At 43.3% G+C, this 21,435-nt stretch overlaps 1 protein-coding gene across 14 annotated transcripts in view; it reads right to left on the bottom strand.

The window, feature by feature from the left end:
- Positions 1–2,828: 2,828 nt before the first annotated feature.
- LOC101166998 (nebulin-like) overlaps positions 2,829–21,435 on the bottom strand; it is a 73,697-nt gene continuing 55,090 nt past the window's right edge. For 11 of the 14 annotated variants that reach the window (XM_011488616.3, XM_020712705.2, XM_020712711.2 and 8 more), the window contains 22 exons: positions 20,599–20,709; positions 18,169–18,279; positions 17,171–17,272; positions 15,991–16,095; positions 15,793–15,906; positions 14,225–14,317; positions 13,928–14,032; positions 13,735–13,842; positions 11,264–11,374; positions 10,753–10,869; positions 10,568–10,678; positions 10,040–10,144; positions 9,861–9,965; positions 9,677–9,781; positions 8,685–8,777; positions 8,497–8,589; positions 8,079–8,183; positions 7,591–7,768; positions 5,828–5,920; positions 4,613–4,732; positions 4,259–4,383; positions 2,829–4,183 (listed from right to left, as the gene is read on the bottom strand). In XM_011488616.3, the coding sequence (XP_011486918.2) occupies positions 4,007–4,183; positions 4,259–4,383; positions 4,613–4,732; positions 5,828–5,920; positions 7,591–7,768; positions 8,079–8,183; positions 8,497–8,589; positions 8,685–8,777; positions 9,677–9,781; positions 9,861–9,965; positions 10,040–10,144; positions 10,568–10,678; positions 10,753–10,869; positions 11,264–11,374; positions 13,735–13,842; positions 13,928–14,032; positions 14,225–14,317; positions 15,793–15,906; positions 15,991–16,095; positions 17,171–17,272; positions 18,169–18,279; positions 20,599–20,709 (2,487 nt within the window). In that variant the 3' untranslated portion in view covers positions 2,829–4,006. The remainder of the gene's footprint in view (positions 4,184–4,258; positions 4,384–4,612; positions 4,733–5,827; positions 5,921–7,590; positions 7,769–8,078; positions 8,184–8,496; positions 8,590–8,684; positions 8,778–9,676; positions 9,782–9,860; positions 9,966–10,039; positions 10,145–10,567; positions 10,679–10,752; positions 10,870–11,263; positions 11,375–13,734; positions 13,843–13,927; positions 14,033–14,224; positions 14,318–15,792; positions 15,907–15,990; positions 16,096–17,170; positions 17,273–18,168; positions 18,280–20,598; positions 20,710–21,435) is intronic. The other 3 variants (XM_020712706.2, XM_020712707.1, XM_011488615.2) reach the window with 3 other exon arrangements.

The following is a 21,435-nucleotide window of genomic DNA, read 5'->3' as shown; positions in this document are numbered from 1 at the left end:
AACAAGAACAATCATATGTTTTGATAAACCATTTAATTCAAAACATAACCTGAAATTAAATATGTTAAGTCGGACCCTGAAGCCTTTTTGCTTGGTTGTTGTTTAATTATTTATAATTATGGTGTATTTGTTCATTTAAATTTGGTGGCCAGAAATCCATTACTTCTATGTTATGCCCCTCTAGATGCCCCTAGACCACAAATGGGGCGTAACAGCATCACAGCCTGGTATGCAGGATGCTCGGCTGCAGACAGGAAAGCTCTGCAGAGGGTGATCAACTCTGCCCAAAAAATCACCGGCTCCCCCCTGCCCAGCCTAGAGGACATTGCCAGCTCTCGCTACACAAGCAGAGCCAAACAAATCAAGGACTCCCACCATCCCAACCACCACCTGTTCCAACTGCTACCGTCAGGGGTCACCACAGCAAACGAGTCGCATGGTAAACTTGGCAATGTTTTACGCTGGATGCCCTTCCTGACGCAACCCTCTCAAAGCAACTGGGCTTGGGACCGGCACAGAAGTAGAGAAGGGAACAGGGAGCAGCCCGAAGTCGAACCCTGGTTTCACGGACGGAAGGCGCCGCAAACCAGCACGAGCTAAACCGGCTCCCACGTGCAATAGATATGTGTAAGTTGTTAAAATGTATATATCCACAGTTCCACAAATTAGCACCAGAAATTTCGTTGTAACAAGCCTCCTGCGTACAATGATATAAAAGGCAATAAAACTATGATTTATTTTGTAAAGGCTAATGTTATGTTTATAATCAATAACCAATGGTTTTTCCATGTTTTTGGCCATCAGCGAATGACCGTTTTAACAAAAAGGTGCCTTCTGACTGCCGGAAGCGGTGAGTCATTAATGAACTGTCGTGGAAGACTGATTATGACCCGAGCAGACTTTGTGTGAGAACATCATCATCATTTCTGAGGGTTTTGTTTGTAGACCCCACCACCCTTACCACAAACACCACCCTGTCACGGCTGACTCCTTTGGTTAAGTTTCCATTTCTTCTCCTGAGAACCAGACCATGAAAATGTCATCAAATACAGTTGAGAGCCTGGTGTTCAAACTGCTGTTCAAATCCACAGCATTGGATAGTCCCGCACTATTTTAGTGAGGGGGTAGAGAGATGTCGGACACAGCCAGAGTCGTCAGTCAAGATGTGACTAATGAGAACCTGCTTGACCTTTTTGACCTTGAAAAAAAAAACATGGTTTTATAAGACAATAAAATGGCGCAGCACGGGTTTCTATGAACCTGAACCCTTCAGGAAGCCCGATGTCTACACCTTTTTGTTTTCTTGGGCCTCATCTTTCATTTTTGGAGCCAAAGTTCCAAAGTTCCCACCATGGCGACTTCACCCGGCTTTCATGTGTGCTGAATCTCACGTAAGCACTGACTTGAACAACAGGATACTGCATACACTGAAGCCTTGGCCAAACCTGGGAAAAAGGACATAACATAGGAAGCAAATGACAAATGGGCGGAGTCATTAAGAGTCAGCCTTCTACCACAGATTGCTTGTCTTTAAGCTTTCTGCCTGCAGCCTTGTGTTTCCTTCTGGTTCATCTTAGATCAGTTCCCAGCAACAGATTCTTTTTTTTTCAGAACCAAAACGATAAAAGCGTGAGACGATGTCTGAATCCATAGTCAAACTCACACAAGCTTCTCAGAACAATGAGGCATTTGCTGAAGCTTAGACATTTATGACTTCCTCAACCACACTGTAGCAGGGCTTTCGTAACCCTTGGTCTATCCTAGGCACTTTAACATTGGGAGTTGGGTCATCTAGACCCACTAGACAGTGCGCTAAACCTTTTTTCTTCAATGATTTGTGATCTTCACTGGTGTCCATGGATTACATGAAATCTTTCCACCTTTATCCACCTTTGTCATGGTAGGGAGAACACGTCAATGTAAGGGTGGGGTCATCTAAGATGGCACAAGGGTTAATAGACTGCTGTCCAACAAGGGCAACACCTTCACTGAAGTGGCCATGTCAACTCAGAGGTCAAAGGTCATTTGCATCCACACAGATGATCCCATGCTGCATCTGCATGGCAGTTTTCTAAAAAAATTTAAAAAAACAAAAAAAAAGTCTGTTTGAGATCCTCATGTGGACAATGAAGAAGTGGGTGGGACCACTGTGATGGCCTTTCCTGAATGGCTACTGGTACCAGGGGCCACAGAACGCCAGCACCACAGATCCAACCTGTGGTGAGAGCAGCAGAGGCCCAGGAGGCGGCAGATTGAAGGTGATGATGAGGGTGATTCAGTGATGCTCACAGCGGAAGTTCAAACCTCCATTTTCAGAGGGAGAGAAAAAGGACCAGTGAAGCTGAGAACCTGAAGGTTTAGGGGGGTTCATCCAGTTGGGAGGGGCGTTCAGAGATGCTGGATTAATGTAAGTTTGGTCTTATTAACATCAAATCTAAAAAAAGTCCAAACATTATTGGAACAGGGCAAAAGCAACAAGAAGTTTATGATCATCTCAGTGTAAAATTTATATAATAAATAATTTGCAAAATCTACTCCATGAAAAGAACTGTCTTATTGAAAAAGGTTGAACTTACATCAAAACTCTTTTAACTTTAGAAGTTTTATTTTGTTTGACATGCTCACTTTGTATTTGAAAAAACAAACAAACACGAACAGACTAAAATATATGCTTAATTCTTCAAAACAAAAGATGATTTAACACGGATCAATTGTTTGTTATGAATAACAAACAAAAATAAAAGTATGGGTATAAAGTTAGATTTAGAAGTTAATGGGCTTCATTAATTTTGACGGGAAAGCAAAGGATTTGAATGAACGATAATGAATGACTGCGACTGATCAGTTCAGTTTTATTTGTTTACATGTTGCACACAGTTATGGCAAGAAAACAACCGACACTGAACAATATATTAATCCAAATAATAGGTAAATACATTTAGCATAACTTGTGGGACAAAACTAAATAAGGAAACAAATCTTTAAAGCAAGGAAAGTAATGCTAGTGAATATTTGAAGAGAACAGGAGCTCGTTCAGAACCAACTGGTGAGGATTCACTCTGTTATGTTGCATTAAATCAGAACATAAAGTAGAACAAGTTCTTCTGCTTAGTGGCTGACAGATGCTTTCTTCAGCAAGGCTGGGGTGAAACTGGAACTAAAAAAGCTCAGAAACACAAAGGAGTCAGTCCAGACAAGAGAATGAATCTGCAGGCACATCCGTCTGCAAAGCACAGACCAGGAGAACCAACTCACTGTTAAACACCACCCACAGAAAAACACAGTGTGTTAGTTTGGGAGGTTAGTGCTGCTGCTGCTGCTCCTTCTTTCAGACGCCAAAGACTAAACTGCACCGATTCAGTGAGATGGATCTTTACATGAACCACACCTCTGTACTCCTCCTCTCAAGAAAACAAGAAGCTCTCCCACTTTCCTCTGTTCCTCTTCTGTTTATTTCTGAAAAGCAAACTTTTTCCTGTCTCCTGCTCTTTTCCTCCATAACATTTTTTTTCTGAAAGAGTTCTGCACATATTCAGTTTTACTGGATTCAGATTTTTAGTCTCCATTTTCTTCTGCTTTGGCAGCAAGAAAAGCAGAACGTCTTTCCACTTCCTGCTTATCACCTTTAGGACATTTTTGGATGAACAGCATTTTTTTCTGTTTGAGGGACCTGCTAAAGTTTGTTACCACCGTTCTGTTGGGCATATTGACTGGTCTTCACAGCATGCTGGATTTCTACAGGTTTCTCTCTCTGATCAGCTGCTGCCAACAGCCTGTGATGTTCCCTGCATTGCGGCCGTTTTTATCTCGATTCGTGTTGGTCTGAATGAATGCTGTCTGATTTGGAACAAACCTGGATGAAAACAGGTTGTGATAAAGTGTTCTCACTGCATCCGCTCTCACAAAGAATAAAATGAAAACAACCCTGCCAAAAGCAGCCCGAAATGCAGTGAACATCAACACTGTATGTGAAAGTTCCTCCCCCGCCTCACCCCCTTCCCTCCCATCAGTTGCAACTCTCCACATAGTTTGCTGGCAGCATCCCGGACTTGCCGGTCCTCTGCACGGTGCCGTACATCCAGCCTTCGTCGATGGGCTGGGCGTTGATGATGACGTCGCCGTCTCTGAAGGAGACCTCATCGTGGTCCTGAGCTGTGTAGTCGTACAGCGCTCTGTAAACACGCTGCAGAAACAACACCATGAACAAACAGTTCCAGACCACACAAAGACGAGGGAGGGGGGCTTTGCGGAAACCTACAACGTGTGAGTGTTGTGGAGGCGAGGTGACAGATCTGACCGATGACATGCTGGTCTGATGCATGTAGCCATGATACTGCTGATGCTGGGCCCCCTGATGGTGGTACGCCCCGGGCAGGACAGGAGCTGAACGCAAACACAGGAGATGATTAGAAAGGCGTCCTTAGCTTCAGCTTGAATCTAGGGTGAGCGTCCTCTCTGCTGTGCATCAAATCAAAGATGCTACACTGAGTGAGCAGTCGCTGAGCGCAAACCTGCAAGGAGACGGTGGGTTAGTCTGATTACTCTGTGGGTCACGGCAAAAAACGTGAGTTAAAAGAGCCACGCTTTCACCCAGAAACACAGGCAGGAGTACCAGGAGTGTCGGTGCTGCTGCGTTCCCACAGGTCAGAACTCAGAGAGCTGACAGACTGAGTCTGGCTGTGGAGGAGAGACTGCTGCGAAGACCCCCGGCTCACACTGCACCCAGCCCGCTCTGACAGGGACCGCCACCAGGGGGCAGCACAGGTCGACACCAGGAAAGAGTGAAGAAGAATGTGAGGAGGCGGACTGTAGTTCATGGAAAAAGTTAGCTACAAGGATGCAATTTAAATATTAGATGATTTTAAATTACGTTCATTACAAATGATTGCACTTTTTAAGCCTCACAGATCCAAATTTTAATTCTTATTTGTGCCTTTTTGGCTTTAAATGCAGGGCTTGAAATCAAATCAAACTCCATTTGTGTGGTGCTTTTTCAACTCGTGTCGCTCAAAGTGCTTTACATAATGACATAATCCAATTTTAAAAACAAAAATCTTCTAAAATGCCCACAATCCCCCCGTACACACACACACACCATTGTAAAGATTTACTAATATGATTTGGCTTTGTACCTAAATGGAGAAACAATCTTTTGGGGGCATGTCCACATCAGTGACCCCCCCCCCTCACACAAGTTCACAGAATAAGCTACCATGGGACCTCCCAGACCTGAGTTTAAGACCCAGACCTGGAAGATCCCACTGCAGCGACCCCGTTCACTGAGAAGGGTCAGCCACTGATGAGGAGGATCCCTCAGAGGAAAACGCTGGAGTAACAAATAAAATGTAAAAGGAATGAAATAAAAACTAAAATGGATAAATAATCAGATAAATAAACCAATAGACAGATATACATCAGTAAACGTGAATAGAAATATACATAGATATCAAATGAGTTAAAAGACAAACATAAAATATCTAAAATACCAAATAAATTCCTAAATTTCAACTAAAAGCCAGATTAAAAAAGGTCTTCAGCCTTCCTTTAAAAACATGAACAGTCTCTGCGGCCCTGAGGCTTCTGGAAGGCTGTTCCACAGGCTAGGTCAGTAAAAACTGAATTGGGCCTCGCTGTATGTTTAGTTCTTACTTTTGGGATAACCAAAAGGCCGGTATCAGAGGACCTCAGGGTCCACGAGGGCTCAGACTTTCAAATCAGACAAATAGGAAGGCCCATGACCATAAAAACAACTTTAGAATTGATTGAATAGCACAGGAGCCAATGCAGCGGTGTTGATGGAAATAATGGACGGCTTGTGCTGAACTACCGGACATCCTGCGGAGGCTCCTGGACTGAATGTTGTCCTCCAGAGGGTCAAAGTCAAAGATGGACCCTGGGTCTGTCCTCCACACCTTCAGATCTTCAGAGGGCAGGCAAACATTAACTCTGCTGACACTCACAGCAAGGGTGACAGACACATGAAGCCAAACGCAGAACCTGCGGCTCTGTTAGCTCACTGTGGAGATACAATGCTTGAAATAATCCAACAGGAGTAAAACCCCAGGAGACCGATTTTCAGCCACAGGCGTGGATCAGAGCAGCATGAAAGACTCTGAGGAAGAACTTCCCTGGATCTTCAACTCATAACACAGCATCACCAGTTTCAAACAGAAGAAATAAACATCAGTTTGAAAAACCAAAACAGTAAATATTTAATAATAGAAAAAATGCATTCACTTAAAGACTGAGCCTGTAATAAAGCTCTTCATGTAAAGCTCTTATGATTAGTGAGGAGCAGCAGACAGCTGAGTCTTCATTTCCTGGACAAAAACAAATCTAAAACGTGGAATGAAGACCGGATCCCCATCAGTATGAAAGCACTGACACGCTGTGTTTGTCTCTCTAGAGATTTCAAGTTTTGATTCAAAAGAAAACCAGAGATGAGAAGACATCAGTAATGTTCTTCAGAAAAAGACTCAGCTCCACGTCAACCTGAAAAGGATTTTTAGTTAAATATGTCAAAACAAGAATGGAAGAGAACATGTATTCCACCGTCAAATGTTCCAGTAACCTGCAAAGGCTTCAGCTGTTTCAGCTTTACGCTCATGACTTGTTTTAAAGGCTTCCAGCACAAAAGCATCAAACAGTAGTCCTTAATGCTTAAAGCTAAAATAAATGAAAGCAGAAGTGAACTGGACAGACATTAATAACAGAAACATTTTTGTCAAAACTCTAGAGAAGTGGTCACTTTAGCCTCGTTTCCACTGAGCTGTCCAGTCCAGTCCGGTTTAGAATGGTCCAGACAATTCCGGTGAGCGTTTCCGCTCGAAGCCGGACCGTCACGGCTCATGTGGGGGGAAGCTAACAGCAACAACAACAACATTCGAGGTCACCCAGCAGCTCCTCTTTTTCTGCTTGGTTCTTTGTAGATGCAAAGCATTTAATGTTGTTTGAGAGAAGAAAGTGGCGGCGAAGAGTTTTGTCCTAATGACCTACAGCCAAACAACGAGTTTCATTAGCAGCTCCGTCCTTTTTTCTATGGACCTACAACCAACAGGGGCCTAAAAATGGTACGGTGTGGTCCAGCTTAATCGGTCAATTTTATAACAGAAATGCTCAAAATACTGGACCGGACCGGATCAAACTGCTCAGTGGAAACAAGACTTTTCAGTCTCAGGAAACGCAAACAATCAAATGATAGGAGAAATGTCTATTGATAATATTATAATGTAAGCAATAAGGGATGTAATCTGTAGCAGAAGTAATATCCAGGTGCGCCTGATGCTCGATCACCCAAACTCTGAAATCAGGACACTGAACTGCAGGATCTCTGTCAGCAGCATGAAAGCAGAACAGTTCTATGGGGCTTGCAGAGCTTAGGAAGTCATCAAATGCACCATCCAATCATTGAAAAAAAGCTGAATTTCCCGCTGATTCTGGGCAGTCCTGTGGGTTTGTGAGGGATCAGTTCAAACAATCATATTTTATGTTATTGCCTCATCTTAATGTGTACAGTTCAGTGTCTTAGTCAGACTGCAGAATGTTAAACGCTTATTTTGGTCCTGCAGCTATGCAGTGTGGTCCACTGACCTACGATGATGCCTCCTGGCCGTCTGTCCATCTCCATCCCTTGGGAGTGGAGCCCTTTGCTGTAGCCCGCCTCCCCAATCATCTGATTGGCTCTCTGGTAGCGCTCCATGCTGGGGTCGTCCAGGCCTGGCGTATAGCCCCGGCCGCGTGCCCGCTCAAAATCCTCGTGGTATTTTGCCTGAAATTGGAAAAAGAGGTGTTGGATGTACAGCAGGGACAGCTTCAGATAAACGAAAACATGCACACATGCACACACACACACACACACACACACCAGAGTGCATCTAGTCAGTGAGCAAATGAGACACACACAAAGTTTAACTCCTTTATTAACATTTAATGCTGATCATTAGGAACAGTTCTGGATCGGTGTCAGAAACCGTTTACAGTGAGTGACAAACAGCTCCTGTTAGTATCCGTGCAGAAGTCCTTCCCGTCACTCATGTTAGCTCCTCCCACAGTGGGAGCCATGACAACCAGCTGGCTACCATCGAGACCGAATCCTGCGTCTTCCTGACGCGCCTGTACTCAGGTGTGTCCAGCTCAGAGCAGCTTCGTCCCCTCAGCTCCTGCAGCCCACGCTGGTACTTCACCTGCAAGTACACACACACACACACACACGTTTTTTCCTCGTATTCACAGGTAAGTACTTCTGGTTCGGAAAAATGCAGCCAAACAGAGGACAGCTCAGGAAACAAGCTCAGATTTCATGGTCTCACAGAAACTGGATCTGAAGTGTGCAGCCGTGTGCAGGAGCTAAGGTTCTGCAACAGATTGACAATTCAATTCTGTTTTATGTGTATAGCCCAAATTCACAACAACAGTCGTCTCGACGGGCTTTGTAACAACCCCCCCGTCACACGGCACCAGGCCAGAGCTAGAAGCTGAAACTTGAGTGCATCTTGCCGAGCTGATGTTCTCCTGGTTCTGTTTGACCCGTTCCACCTCAGGGGTCACTCCCACACTGGTGGCCTTGGCCGGGCTCTGCTTGTACTTCACCTGCAGACAGGCGGCAGTTGGACCAGAGTTCACAGCTTCTGTTTGTAGAGTTTTGGCAGAACACCATCCTGTGCAGCCTCTGTGTGAAAACTCACCGAGCTGATGTTCTCCTGGTTCCGTCGGACTCGCTCCATCTCAAATGTCTCTGTGACGGCGGTTCCACGGCCCACCTCCTCTCTGTACTGGACCTGAGCAGAGCCTGAGATCAGCTGTCGGCTGTGTTTCAACAGATGCCTCACTTTTACTCATTTGATAAAAAAACGACGAAAACCTGAAAGAATCTGTTTAATATTCAGATCAAAGATCAACCAAGACACAAAGGACACCACCCGATCTACCCACTGTCTTTCTGCAGCACTGAAAGCCTCACTTCCACATGTGTGCATGGAGTTCAGTGCAGAACATAACACACATCAGACAATGTGCACAAGCTAGAACTGAACTGAATACGCAGATATTCAGATTGGCTTTGAGAAGCACAAAGCAGGCGTCTGCCAGGGAAAAACTCCATGTTTAGACTGCAGAGTCTTGAAATTCTTTGCTCTAATTTTTCTTCCTAAATGATGCTCAAAATCTGCAGCATCATGCAGCTGCAAATGTGTCCTGAACTGTCTGTCCACGTGTTTGGGATAAACAAAGCTCTTTTACTGTTTAATACTAATATTTCTACATGCATCCTCATGGAGAAATGAGAATTATGAGAAGAAAAAACAAGTGTCTACGTACAACTGAGTGGAGGTTATTGTTGAGAATGCCTTACAGTCAAATAAACACGAATAATTTGAAAAGTTTTATTAATTTGAATGAATCAGAAACCATTTACATCAGTGGTCCCCAGCCTTTTTCAGGTCACGGACCTGTCAGACAAAACTTTAACGTGTGTTTTTTTTCTTTGCAGCCCAGTACCAACGGTCCCATGGACCGGTCTGGGGCGCAGGGATTAAAAACCACAGATTTTATGATAAAATCACAGCTTAAAAACAAGGCATTAGTGTAGCGGATTTGAAATATTGTAGATGGTTTTTACATTTAAGAAATATGATAAAGGTAAAATGATTCCTTTAAGTCTGCAAACGTGTGGACATACATTGCTGATCTTTTTGGCGTTCTCTCTGGCGAGGACGATCTCTGGCGTGTCTGTGACAGACGTCGTCAGGCCTCTCATCAGCTTGGAGTCCCAGGAGTAACGCAGCTAGGGGGCGACAGAGAGCTGCTTGAACAGGACCTGCTGTGGTGTCAGTGCAGCTGGAGAGGCTGAGAAGAACGCTCACGGAGCTGAAGTGTCTCTGGTTGGCTCGGACTCTCTCCATCTCCGGGGTTTCTGACAGCAGGCTGTAGCGCTCATTTAGCCGCTCTGCGTCGTCCTTGTACTTCTTCTGCAGAAACAGACAGACTCTCAGGGGGGAGTAAACTCCCAGAGCAGGCTCCCCCTCCATTCGTCCACACAGACCTGGCTGTAGATGTCTCTGAGGTAGGAGGCGTGCAGCAGCTCAGGTGTGTCTGTTAGCGTCCCGTACGAGTTCTCACGGAGCTGCTCCATCTGTTTGTAGGACCTCTGCCACACAAAAATACACAAACCGACCCAAAGCTGATAAACAGTGTCACTGTTCTTTTTTTGTAGATCGGGAACTGTTTCTGTCCCAGCAGACATCATTCTTTAAAAATGAAACCCTTTGATTTTAGTCTGAGATTGGTTTGGCTTTGGTTTTAGTAATGAATCCTTCAAGATCATTGTGCCCCCCCTTGTTCAACTCAGACAAATGCATCTTTTATTTATTTTTTCATGACAAACAATTATAAATCATTTGAACCATTTCTAGTACCATGAAAAGCAATTTTTCTGAGTTTCAACAATAACAGTATTTCCTTTGACCATAACTGTACATTCATAGCCGACCAGCTGATTATGGGTTAATTAAACTGCTTGGTCTGTGGATGAAGGAGGCGAATGTGAAGGCTGTTAATGCGGCTCACAGACCTGGCTCTGGATCTCTGAGGCTCTCTTGGCTCTTTGCATCTCCAGAACATCGGCGCTCAGCTCCATACCTTTCCCCAGGATGTCCCGCTCCAGATCCTTGCGGTACTCCTTCTGTTGACCAACAGTGCCGTTGTGCCAGAGCACAGGAAAGCATGTGGCAGACGTGTGTCTGGAGTGTCAGTTACCTGGTTGAGAATCCGATTAGCTTTTTTCACCCTTAGTAACTCAGGTGTATCTTCGAGACCAACCCCAGACAAGCCCCGCCCCTTCACTTCCTGCTCCAGGTCCTTCTTGTACTCTTTCTGCACAGTGAAAGCAGAAGTAGTTTTCCAGGGTTTTATAAATCTGGTTAGCTCTAGATAGATTACTTTACTGTTTTTCTTGTTTGTTTATTAGTGTTGTCAATCCTTTAAATCTTCATAATGCACAAAGTTACCCTAAACTTGCATGACCCTAAAACCTCCACATGACATGAAATTCACATTATTATGCTTCAGAGACAATTAAGTCTTTTAAAAAATCTGGTGTTTAGCACGTCATTTCTGTTAAAAGCCTCTTGCTATCCTTGGAAAATCAATAATTGTTAAATACTTCCACGAGAATTTCTCCCATAAGGACATTACAGTTCAAGTGATTCTCAGTTTTCTGGATCTAAATGGTCTTTGAGTGTGTCGGTGTGATGTTTCCACGAGGCACCTCGCTCAGAAGGCTGCCGGCATGGCGCGCCGTCAGGTATCCAGGTGTCTGGTCAACCTCCACCAAAGCCTTCCCCTTCACGTGCTCCTCGTAGTCCCTCCGGTATTCCTTCTGAGGGAGGAAAGAGGAGTAAATTCCGTCTGCCTCCTTCAGAACACTAATTTAGGGTAGTAAAAACAGAAACTCCAAAAGAAGCAACTAAGTTAAGAAATGTTTAGCGGCTTAAACAAAAAAATTATTTGTTCATTATCATTAAATATTTCACCCCATCATGTCATATGTTGCTAATTTGCAACATAACATTTAGGTGCAATAAAGTTCTTGGTGTCTGTAATTATTAATTGACTTCTTGGTTTATTTTGTTAACAGACATATGTCTGATAACAAAATAAACCAAGAAGTCAACATAACATTTACTCAGAGACTCCAGTTAATTCAGCATCACATCGAATGGCAAAAACATTCATTGGAATTAAATTCAGGCATAACCCACTGGGACACAGCTATTTGAAATCAAAATCTTGGCTATTTCAATGTTTACAGCTATAAATAAGCAGATGATAGTCATCGATTCACATAGGTCTATTGCACATTGAAGTTTGGATCTCTAGCAGACAACTTTCCCACAGCTGATCCTGTTGCGGTCTCATCATCCTTCACAAGTTGTAAACAAGCTGTTTGTGTAGTTTATCCCACCGAGCACAAGTTGTCTTTTAGATAAATAATAGACGTCTATTGTTAGTGTCTACTGGACATCTCAGACAGCTCTATTACGTTACTCTATTAGATGTCTAGCAGATAAAGATATCTGCATATAGAGGTCTACCACACATCTCTCTGCCGACATCTGATGTTAGGATATTTTTAGAAAACGTCTATAAGAGAACTTTTAAAAATGTTTACTAAACACTGCAATTTTACATCCAATCATTTTCAGAACCCGCTGAATCCCTTTCAGTGCCACAGGGTGGCTGGTGCCAATCCAGCAACTGCTGGGGAAACCCTGAAGTCTGTTTCTATTTGCATTGGTATTTTAGGGCAGGGGTCTGCAACCTTTAAGGATAAAAGAGCCGTTTGGTCCAGTAACTTACCGACCAAAACCCAGTGAGAGACACAAAGTCCCACTTCCCCGTTTAGAAAAACACATATTATTAATGTTTCTGTGGCTGTTAATCCATTTATTTATAAATTGTGGCTCACAAATATTTACAATAATGTGATATAAAGTGTAATATTTTTTCTACACTGTATGTTTTCCAATAATAGCCCTGCTTTTATTCCAAAACTTTGGCAGTCGTCCTGCCGTCTATTAGAGACAGGTGTCTATTGGAGGCCGGCGTTTATTCCATCACAGACTGTCTGAAACAAGCCATTTTTAACTGTATTGAACTGAATGGTGATGGCTAATTGGTTCATTTTATCATCATTTCGCTCAGTTATCTGACAAAACTTAATTAACTTAAGCAAATTAACTACAAAAGTATATTTTTTATTGCCAAGGAGCAACAATGAAGGGTTCCAAAGACGTGCATGTGGCTCTGGAGCCTCAGGTTGCAGATCCCCGTTTTGCAGGATTTTTGGGTCTTTAAAATGTCCAAATTTGGTTTTTGATTTGAAAGATTGATGAAGAATTAAGGATGTGATGTTTTGATTGCATTGAATGACTAAGCTGTTCACACATGAAGCTGCACATATATGTTGTTTTGTTGTTTTAATACAAATTTCTGAGACTATTTAACCCCAGTTAGATATCAGTAGACATGGTTGCTGCTTCTTAAACTGTAGAACTTTGTGATCACTAGTTGCCTATCAAAAAAAGGTTGCATGGTGGTGTAGTAGTTGTTAGCTCTCTAACCCTACAGAGAGAATACTGGTTTGAGTCCTTGCTGGGACCTTTCTATGTGAAGTTTGCATGTTCTCTGCAAACATGTGCAAGTTTTCTTCTCCCACACTTCCAAAACATGTTTCATAGGTTAACTGGTATTTCTAAATTGCCCCTGGGTGTGAGAGTGTGGCCCTGATAGATGTCTATTAGTTATCTAGTAAACATCTTGGGCCTGGCGGGAATGGGTTAAGAGTAATTTTTTATCCGTTTTTAACTTCCCACTTTACTGAAGTAATTCATTATAATCCTAACATGAGTTCTTTTTAAAATATTTTCAGTCTAATTAAGAATGTGACAGTAAAATTACAATAAAAACATCCCTATTGAGAAAAATGGGATTTTGTCAAAACATGCATCTTGAAGATGATCTAAACCTTATAATGGCTTTAGTTTATTTTAAATTCTAAATAAACCTGTTTTATAAAACCCACAGCAAGTGCAGGTATCTAACCGAAAAGTTTAATCTTTCATGTGTGCTGAGTAGGTTTTGAATCAACAAAAGACATCCAAACTGTGGCTGAAGTTCTCCTCTATAATGACATCTGCATGTCTGCATCAGTGCAGGAAAAACCAAACGTTTTTTTACCTCACTTTGCATTTTCTGGACTTCTTTAGACACTTTATAAGCTGGAGTTTCTCCAAACTCCATCTGAGAGCGACCCCTGTTCTTCTCATACTCCTCTCTGTACTTCACCTGACAGACAGCACAGACCCATCAGACAGGAAACATGGGGAAAACCCGCAACATGACTACAAAAATAAAAGCCTGTGAGCGTAACCTGGCTGTGCAGCACTGCCGTCTCCTTGTGGTGGAGCTGTTCAGCCGTGTCCACAGCCATGTGGTAGTAGGCCTTCGTTTGCTCGTACTTCTTTTTGTACTCCGCCTGAAAAATGAAAAACCCTTGAGGGGGGTGATGTGGCTCTGAAACAAAAGAATTCAGCGTAAAAGTCACACAGGCGTGGCAGAGGAGTTTGCTCTAAAGCTTTTAGGTCAAGAGTTTTGTTCTTCTGAACTCTGGATCAAAAGATGTCTCCTCAGTCGCCCTGACAGATTCTGCGTCAGTGCGTGCTCCTACGTTGCTCTGCAGCTTGCTGGCGTGCAGGGCGTGCTCCAGCTGCAGGTCCAAGGAGCCCTCAGGTCTCTGGTTCTGGTTAGTCCTGTACTTCACCTGAAGACAGGAGGGAGAACCCACAGACTTACACTGCAATAAAATGACAATATGGCCAGAAATATTTGAATCATTTTTGGTAGAACCGCCTTTTTATTTGCTAAAATACAAAATTACTTGTTGATTAGCCAGTAAAGACTAAAATGAAGAAAATGTATTACTTGTGTTAGGAGACATTAGTCTGATGCAAGTAATAATTTATAATAATGTGTTTTCTAAAGAAAAGTAATTTTACTTAATAATTTAATTTGTCAGAAATATGGATGTTTAGAGTTTGGCAGCATTGAAGATCTCTGCAGTTCTGGGTTTCTTTCAGTTTCAGATCTTTGAACAGCAGCTCATCACACATTCATCTGCGTCATCGTAAAGGTCAGAGGTCATCTGTAACATGTAGCCGCCTCAGAGGCTAGAAAACTAAAAACACCGGGCAGTGTGCAACACAAGAAGCTGTTACGCAACACTGTGAAGTGAAGGGGCCTGTTTGCGCGTCTGTGTGGGCAGTAAAGTGCTAAAGCTGTGAGCCTGTAGGTGTGTGCGTGGGTTTGGGTGAGAACCAGCTTCAGTTCTGGACTCATGATATGATCAAGTGCGCTTGGTCACGGTGCGTCCTCGCTGCTGCAGGAAGCCTGTCTGTGTGTTTGACCTTTCCCCTTCTGCAGCTCTCATTCTACAGCCACTCTCCATTTGCCTCAGAGAGGTTGCCATGGTAACGCCCACACAAAACTGAATTCTCGAGTGCATTTGGAAGTGAATCCCTCCCAAACAGACCGTGCGTTTATTTATGAAGGAAGCAGCAAGTGAACTGAGAGAAGGAGGATGATTATCAAGAATTCAGATGAACTTTTATAAATGTGTGGAATTAGCAGGAGGCTGAAGATGTGTTTCTGTCTGTAAACACCAGCTGGTTTATAACAGACAGAATATTTACTAAGACTACTGTCACATCTGTAAAAATGACCTGAATGCAAGCTTTTCAGCGAAATCAGCAGGCGGCCGCACGGTGGCAGTCGCATTTTTACATGCCAGCTTGTTTGCGTTGGTTAAGTTTAGAACTACAACGTTGCACACTGATGACTTCACAGCAGTAACACGGTACGAGCCGTGCACACAGCTATCCAGACACCAGGACTGGGATCAATGTAAGACTTGTTTTAAGCTGAGATCAAAGGAAACGTTCATGGAAGTGAACAGTTGGTCCTAATTTGTCTGTAATTAATGAATGAATCCAGATTCATGTGATAATTTGACACCCAGGTTTTGGAGGGTCATTTTGCATGCTTATGAAGTGACAGCAGGAATTTGCTGAAGGATCTTTTGGTGGTAAAAACAACTGAAAGTCTCCATCCTCAACAAAAGACTCCCGATGGAAATTACAGACTTTCACACAAAGCCAGGAATATCGGAATAAAGCACGAGAGTGTGACTTCTTTGTGCTGTAGATCACATGATCTTTTGCAGCAGCTGTTGGGGGTCACCTGACTGGCCAGTGCACCAGCAGCCTGTGTGTGTCTGAAGGACAGGCAGTCCAGCGGGTTGTAGCTTGGTCTCTGGCCCTTCAAGTGTCGGTCAAAGTTCTCCTTATACTTCACCTGCAACACAGAGAGCAGAGGTATCCACGTAAAACCGGTCTTCCGGTATTCCCTGCCCAGTGCATGCTGGGTATCTTGGCTTACCTGGCTGGTCAGCTTTGAAACCTCATTGGCGTGCTGGATGTCAGTTCGGGTCAAAAGAGAGCAGTCGCTGTAGATGGGCAGCTTGGTGTGATTCTTGTAGGCCACCTTTGGAGGAAGAAGATTTTACTGCATGAAAAAAACGTGAACATTCAGGTGTTTGAACAGAATCAGGATGAAAGCTGCAGTACTGAACCGCAGCGGGACCTTCAGACTGGAGGAACAATGGTTGCTGTCAGTCATTGATTGAAACTTTCCCATCATGAGGTGCTGGTTTTTCTATTCATATTTTCCAGCTGAAGCTTGCAGGTCCAGAAGCAGAGACAGATCGTGGTGACCTCTGCTTGAGTAAAAAACGCTCCAGCATCTTTCAAATCAAAACTTTACGTCTTTTTTTGTTCAAAGGTTTTTTGTATTCCTGAAATTTTAGCGAAAATACTTCATATTCCCTTCTTTATTGAGCATATTTGCAATTTTCTGTCACTTTACCTTTGGATTTGAGTGATTTTCTCATGTGAATTGTTCGTAAACAGATGGTTTAACACAGGCTGTCTCTTTGTTGCTTAGTTTGGCTCGTTGGAAGGTTTTTTGTGCTCTACAACAGGATTTTTTTTTCTTCAAATCCAATCAATTGTTCTTGAAATAGCACTTCTAGACAGAATGTAATACAAAGTGCTTTACACCGTGCTTAATTGTTTGAAATAATTTTAGGATTTTACAAAATCGTTTTAGGAACATGCTTTAGAGTTGGGGGTTGCACAGATTTCAGGCTTCTCCTTCTCCTGGAATCCCTGTTCCAGATTAGGAGGCAGACCCAGACTAATCCGAGTGCTGACTTCAGTTCTGCTGCTAAAGACCGCGGAGGGTCATCTTAACATACATCTGTGCGTCCTCCTCACCTTCCTTTGCTGTATGACTTTCCTCTGCCTGCTCGCTTCATCATCCCATCAATGTTTGTGTCCTTTTTACAATCACAAACTGGAACCTCATTTGTTCATTAAGAATGTTTTTGTGTTTTCCCCCCTTCTCCTGACCCGACTCCATGCAGCCGACTCCTCTCTGTACAGAGTCCGGTTCTTCTGGAAATTTCTTTTTATTTAGAGGGAATTTTCTCTCCACCGCTCCGTACAGGAATAACACCCGCGGTCTTTCATGTAACACACACACAGACATGTAGACTCACATCGCTGGCCAGTTTGGCAGCATTGGCAGCGTTCAGCATATCTGGTCTGTCAGGAACCATGTTACAGTGATGAAGCTCCTCTTTACCTCTTCTGTAGCCGACCTGGGACCGGCAGATGGAAACAGACAAAAATCCATGAAAGCATGAAAATAAAATAAAGGTGAACCTGAAATTAATAAGAGTTTTGTATGTTCAAAGCAAAAATTAGAGATGAATTTAATTACAGAGCAGAACAGTCTAGGAGTAGACTTTTATTTTGAAGCAACCTGAACTTGCTTCATACAAAATGGACTCAAAATGTATAGAAATATGCTGAAAAATGCACATGTATGTAGACTATTGCTGCAGGTTTTTTTTCCAACAAACAAATCTGGTCATTTATTCATAATTTTTTTGAGAACACAAGTTTAAATTTTCTGAAATGTAGTCAAAGTTAGAAAATACTGGCATTACTGAATACTGGCTTTTCAAAAAAAAGCCAGTATTCAGCAAATAGTATATTTCTCTAGTATAGCCAAGTAAATCTGGTTTATTTTAAACACTTTTTTTCAGACCTATAACACAAACTCTCAGTTAGATGAAAATTGAACTTCAAAGCCTTAATATACTTTATAATGGTTTAAAATATGTATTTGTTATTTCTTAAAGCCAAGTAAGTTTGGCAGGATCGCATTAAAATAAAGAATCTGCTCATCATTCTGTCTGAAAGCTGCTCAGTCCCTGAACACCTACAGTGTTATTGGAACGTTGACATGGACAGAAAGTTCTCCAGGCTGCTTTAGAAACGCAGGAGAAAGGTTGATAAACTAGCAAGCCAAGAAGGTGGGAAGAAGAGGCGGAGCTCCAAGAAAAGCAACAGATGCAAATGATTGAGTCATTTTGTTTCAACTTTGCCTTAAGGTTTGGTTTCAACCAAGACAATAGAAACACAGATAGTTTATGAAAGAGTCTCATCTCTAAATCTACACTCAGACAGAACAGAAGCGGCGTGTTTTTACCTCGCTCTGGTTCTTGGTGACCTCCATGGCGTGCTGCACATCAGGCAGAGTCTTCATGTTGGTGTAGTCGGCCTTCCCCTTCTCTCGGTTATACTTCTCCTTATAATACTTCTACACAGACGCAGAGCAGCACTCGTTTGAAAGAGCTTTTAGGCTGCACCTTTCATTGACAGAAAATATCTGGTGACTCTCACAGCCTGGAGCTGAATGACACACACACTCATTTGTCTTGAAATAAACCAAGCAGATTCCAACCGTGAAACTGCGGAATTCACAGCCAAATGAGTCTGAATCTAGAGATGTTCATGAACCTGCTGCCGCGTGTGATGCCGTCAAACGGAGTCACGCTTCAGAGCTGAGTCAGTGCTAATAAGGCAAACATGTTATTTGACTCCACACAGGTTAGTCACTTGAAATCATGCAAACCCGGACACTTTCCATGTTGAGGAAATAAGTTCCTCACAAAAAGAAAAGCGAAAAAACGCTGACGCCTGCAATGTCTCTGCAGACGCTCAGGCCGTGTGGGCTCCTGTTGTTCTCCACACGCTCCAGTTAGTCCGGCATTGCTCGGTCAGGAGACACAAAAGCAGAAAGCAGAAGGCCTGTGCCCCCCAGCTTACCCCAGCTTTGATTTTCTGCCCCCCGGGACTCTGCTGTAACCCACATATCTGAGTGCAAGCATCATCTGTGATCTTCTGCATTTGAGCCGATGCTTGAATTTATGATTTATGCCAAAATTCACCCATTTCAAGCAAAAAAAGAAGAAAGCTCTACAATAATGTTGTGTTTAGAAAGAACAGACAAGAGGTGTTCATGATTTTTCAGACACATTAAGGGACAGTTGTGTCCAAACAGTCTCACCTCTCTCCAACAGTAAGTTTTTCAAATCCAGTTAAGAAAAAGTAGTTTTCCTTTTATTTTGGAAGCCAAATCTAAATTTCTCAATCTTTTCCCTTCAAGTGTTACCGTATTTTCACGACCATAAGGCGCACTGAAAGGTCTTAAATTTTCTCCAAACTGTAGGGGGCGCCCTATGAGGCGGTGCACCTAAAGTGTTGTTGTGGGACTTCCGCAGAGGAGTGGAAGACGGCATGAAAACAAACTCAGTTTTTCTCATCATTCATTAGTCATTTAAAAACAAGGTTTTCCTCCAAAAAAACACAGACTGGTTCTTTTATTAACCCGCTCTGGAGGCTCTGAGGGTCCGAACGGGGAAGTGAACCCCATAAGGAAGATCAGCTGTTGGCCCTGGAGAGGATCTCCCCCGCGGTCAGAAACGTCACCGCAGGAAAGGTTCAACACTAGCATGCAAGTTTTACCGGTATGTGTTAACGTGCCCGTGCCTTAACACCTGGTGCGCCTTTTTTGTATGTGTCAAATACCGAAAAATTACCCATAGCTGAGACCGCCCCCTTCAACCCAGTGCGCCCTATGGTCATGAAAATCTTCTTCACAGTGAATCAGCATCTTCCATGAACTCAAGGACCAGAGTTCTGCTGGTTTTACAGATTTCCCTGCCGCGCGCTCACTGATCACCTGGTAGTTTGTTCTCCCAATAAGACGCTGGGAGGGCAGGGTGAGTAAAAAAGTCCTATTCTTCTGTGTCCTCCTTTGCAACCATCATGTCACCACTTACCACAGCCACAAACATCTTCTTTGTCTCCTGACTGCCAGCTCTAACCTCAAACCTCTTATCCTCCCAACCTCATCTCCAGATGAAGTCAGTATCATCGCTAAAACTTACCTCAAAGTTTTATTGCACGTTTTAAACCCATGAAGCTACAGTAAAACACGTAAAAACAGTAAAAACAGAAGCTACAGTAAAAACACGAGGAAACGTTCACTTTGTTCCAGTGAAATAAGTGGAGAGAAAAACAGCAGGAATGACGCGTCTATGTATGAATCCAGCCCAACACCTAACACTTGTGCCCCAATTGTTACATGAACTCTCTAGATCCAGATCACATCTGTGGGACGGAGGCTGAGCAGCATCAGGACCTGAAGCATCAACCCCAGCAGAGCTGACTGCATGTCTATCTTTGACTTCCACCACTTAGCTGTGGATGTGTGTCTGCCCCAGTTCTTATCGGTTTGGGCAGTAGGTCAGCGTCTGTGTCTTCAGGCTGTGGAGCACAGCACATCTGCTGCCTCCACTCATGCTCCTGCAGTGTGTGCGTGTGTGTACACCTAGAGGATTGTGGGTCGCTGCAGGCTGTGCCGTTCATCTGCTCTGCAGTTCAAGTCTGACCCGTCTCTGCCTGCCTCACACCCCGCTCTCCTCAGCTTTAGGAGGATCATACTCCAGCATGTGTGGCCTTAGTGTACGGAGGATCACTCCTCATTAAATCCACACAAACACTTGTAAACAAACTTGGTTGTTGAAACCGGCTCCAGAAATGACAGACATGCGTCAGACCTCTTTGCACTCACATCGCTCTGTGCTTTGGTCAGCTCCTTGGCAAAGACGGTCTCGATGGTTTGGGGCATCTGAGCGTACAGGCTGCTGCCAGCTTCCCTCTTGTCCTCCTCCCTGTAAGCTCTCTGTAACACATTCAAGGCTTTTCCTCAACACATTATCAGACCGCTGAGTCACTTTGTGAGCTCTCAGTCACAGTTCAACAACAGAATCTAATCAAAGTTTCTGCTAAATTGATTCAGCAAACTCATGAATTAATATTTTAAAAGCAGGTTGCTGCTTTTTTTGAACAAAAACAACTTTAATGTCTAATAATAACACTGAAAAATCTGCATGTCAAATGGCTAGTGATGGTGGCAGCGGTAGGCCGGTCGACCTGTGATTGGAAAATTGCAATTTCGACTGTGGAAGTGTCCTTGAACCCTTGAACCCCACCGTCACTGAACCCCACCTTGCCTCTGGTGGTTATCGGTTGGTGCCAGTGTTCAGCAGTGGAGCCTCCATCAGTGTGTGAATGGGACTGTGACTGTAAAGCGCTTTGGGCCTTCAGTGAAGGTAATAAAGCGCTGCACAAGTATACGCCAGTTACCATTTTCATAATCAATTGACTTTAGAGTGAAAATGTAACAAATGAATCAAGATTTAATCAAATTGCGCTGAATTAAAGATGTGAACCAAAAGAGGTGATGTGGCTTTGATGTACAGCTCTGTTTTAGAGTCGGTTACAGTTTTATAAATTTGTTTCGCTGGTTTGTGCTTTAATGAAACAACACATTCATCCAGGGGATTGTCCCCTTAAAGAGTATAAGGACACTTTATGACAAGTTCAGAAAGCCTGGATAATGGCTGCA

The sequence above is a fragment of the Oryzias latipes genome, chromosome 20 (assembly GCF_002234675.1).
Source record: "Oryzias latipes chromosome 20, ASM223467v1".
NCBI lineage: Eukaryota > Metazoa > Chordata > Actinopteri > Beloniformes > Adrianichthyidae > Oryzias > Oryzias latipes.
The sequence above is the reverse complement of the archived record's forward strand: the minus strand, read 5'-3'. Positions and strand labels throughout refer to the sequence as shown.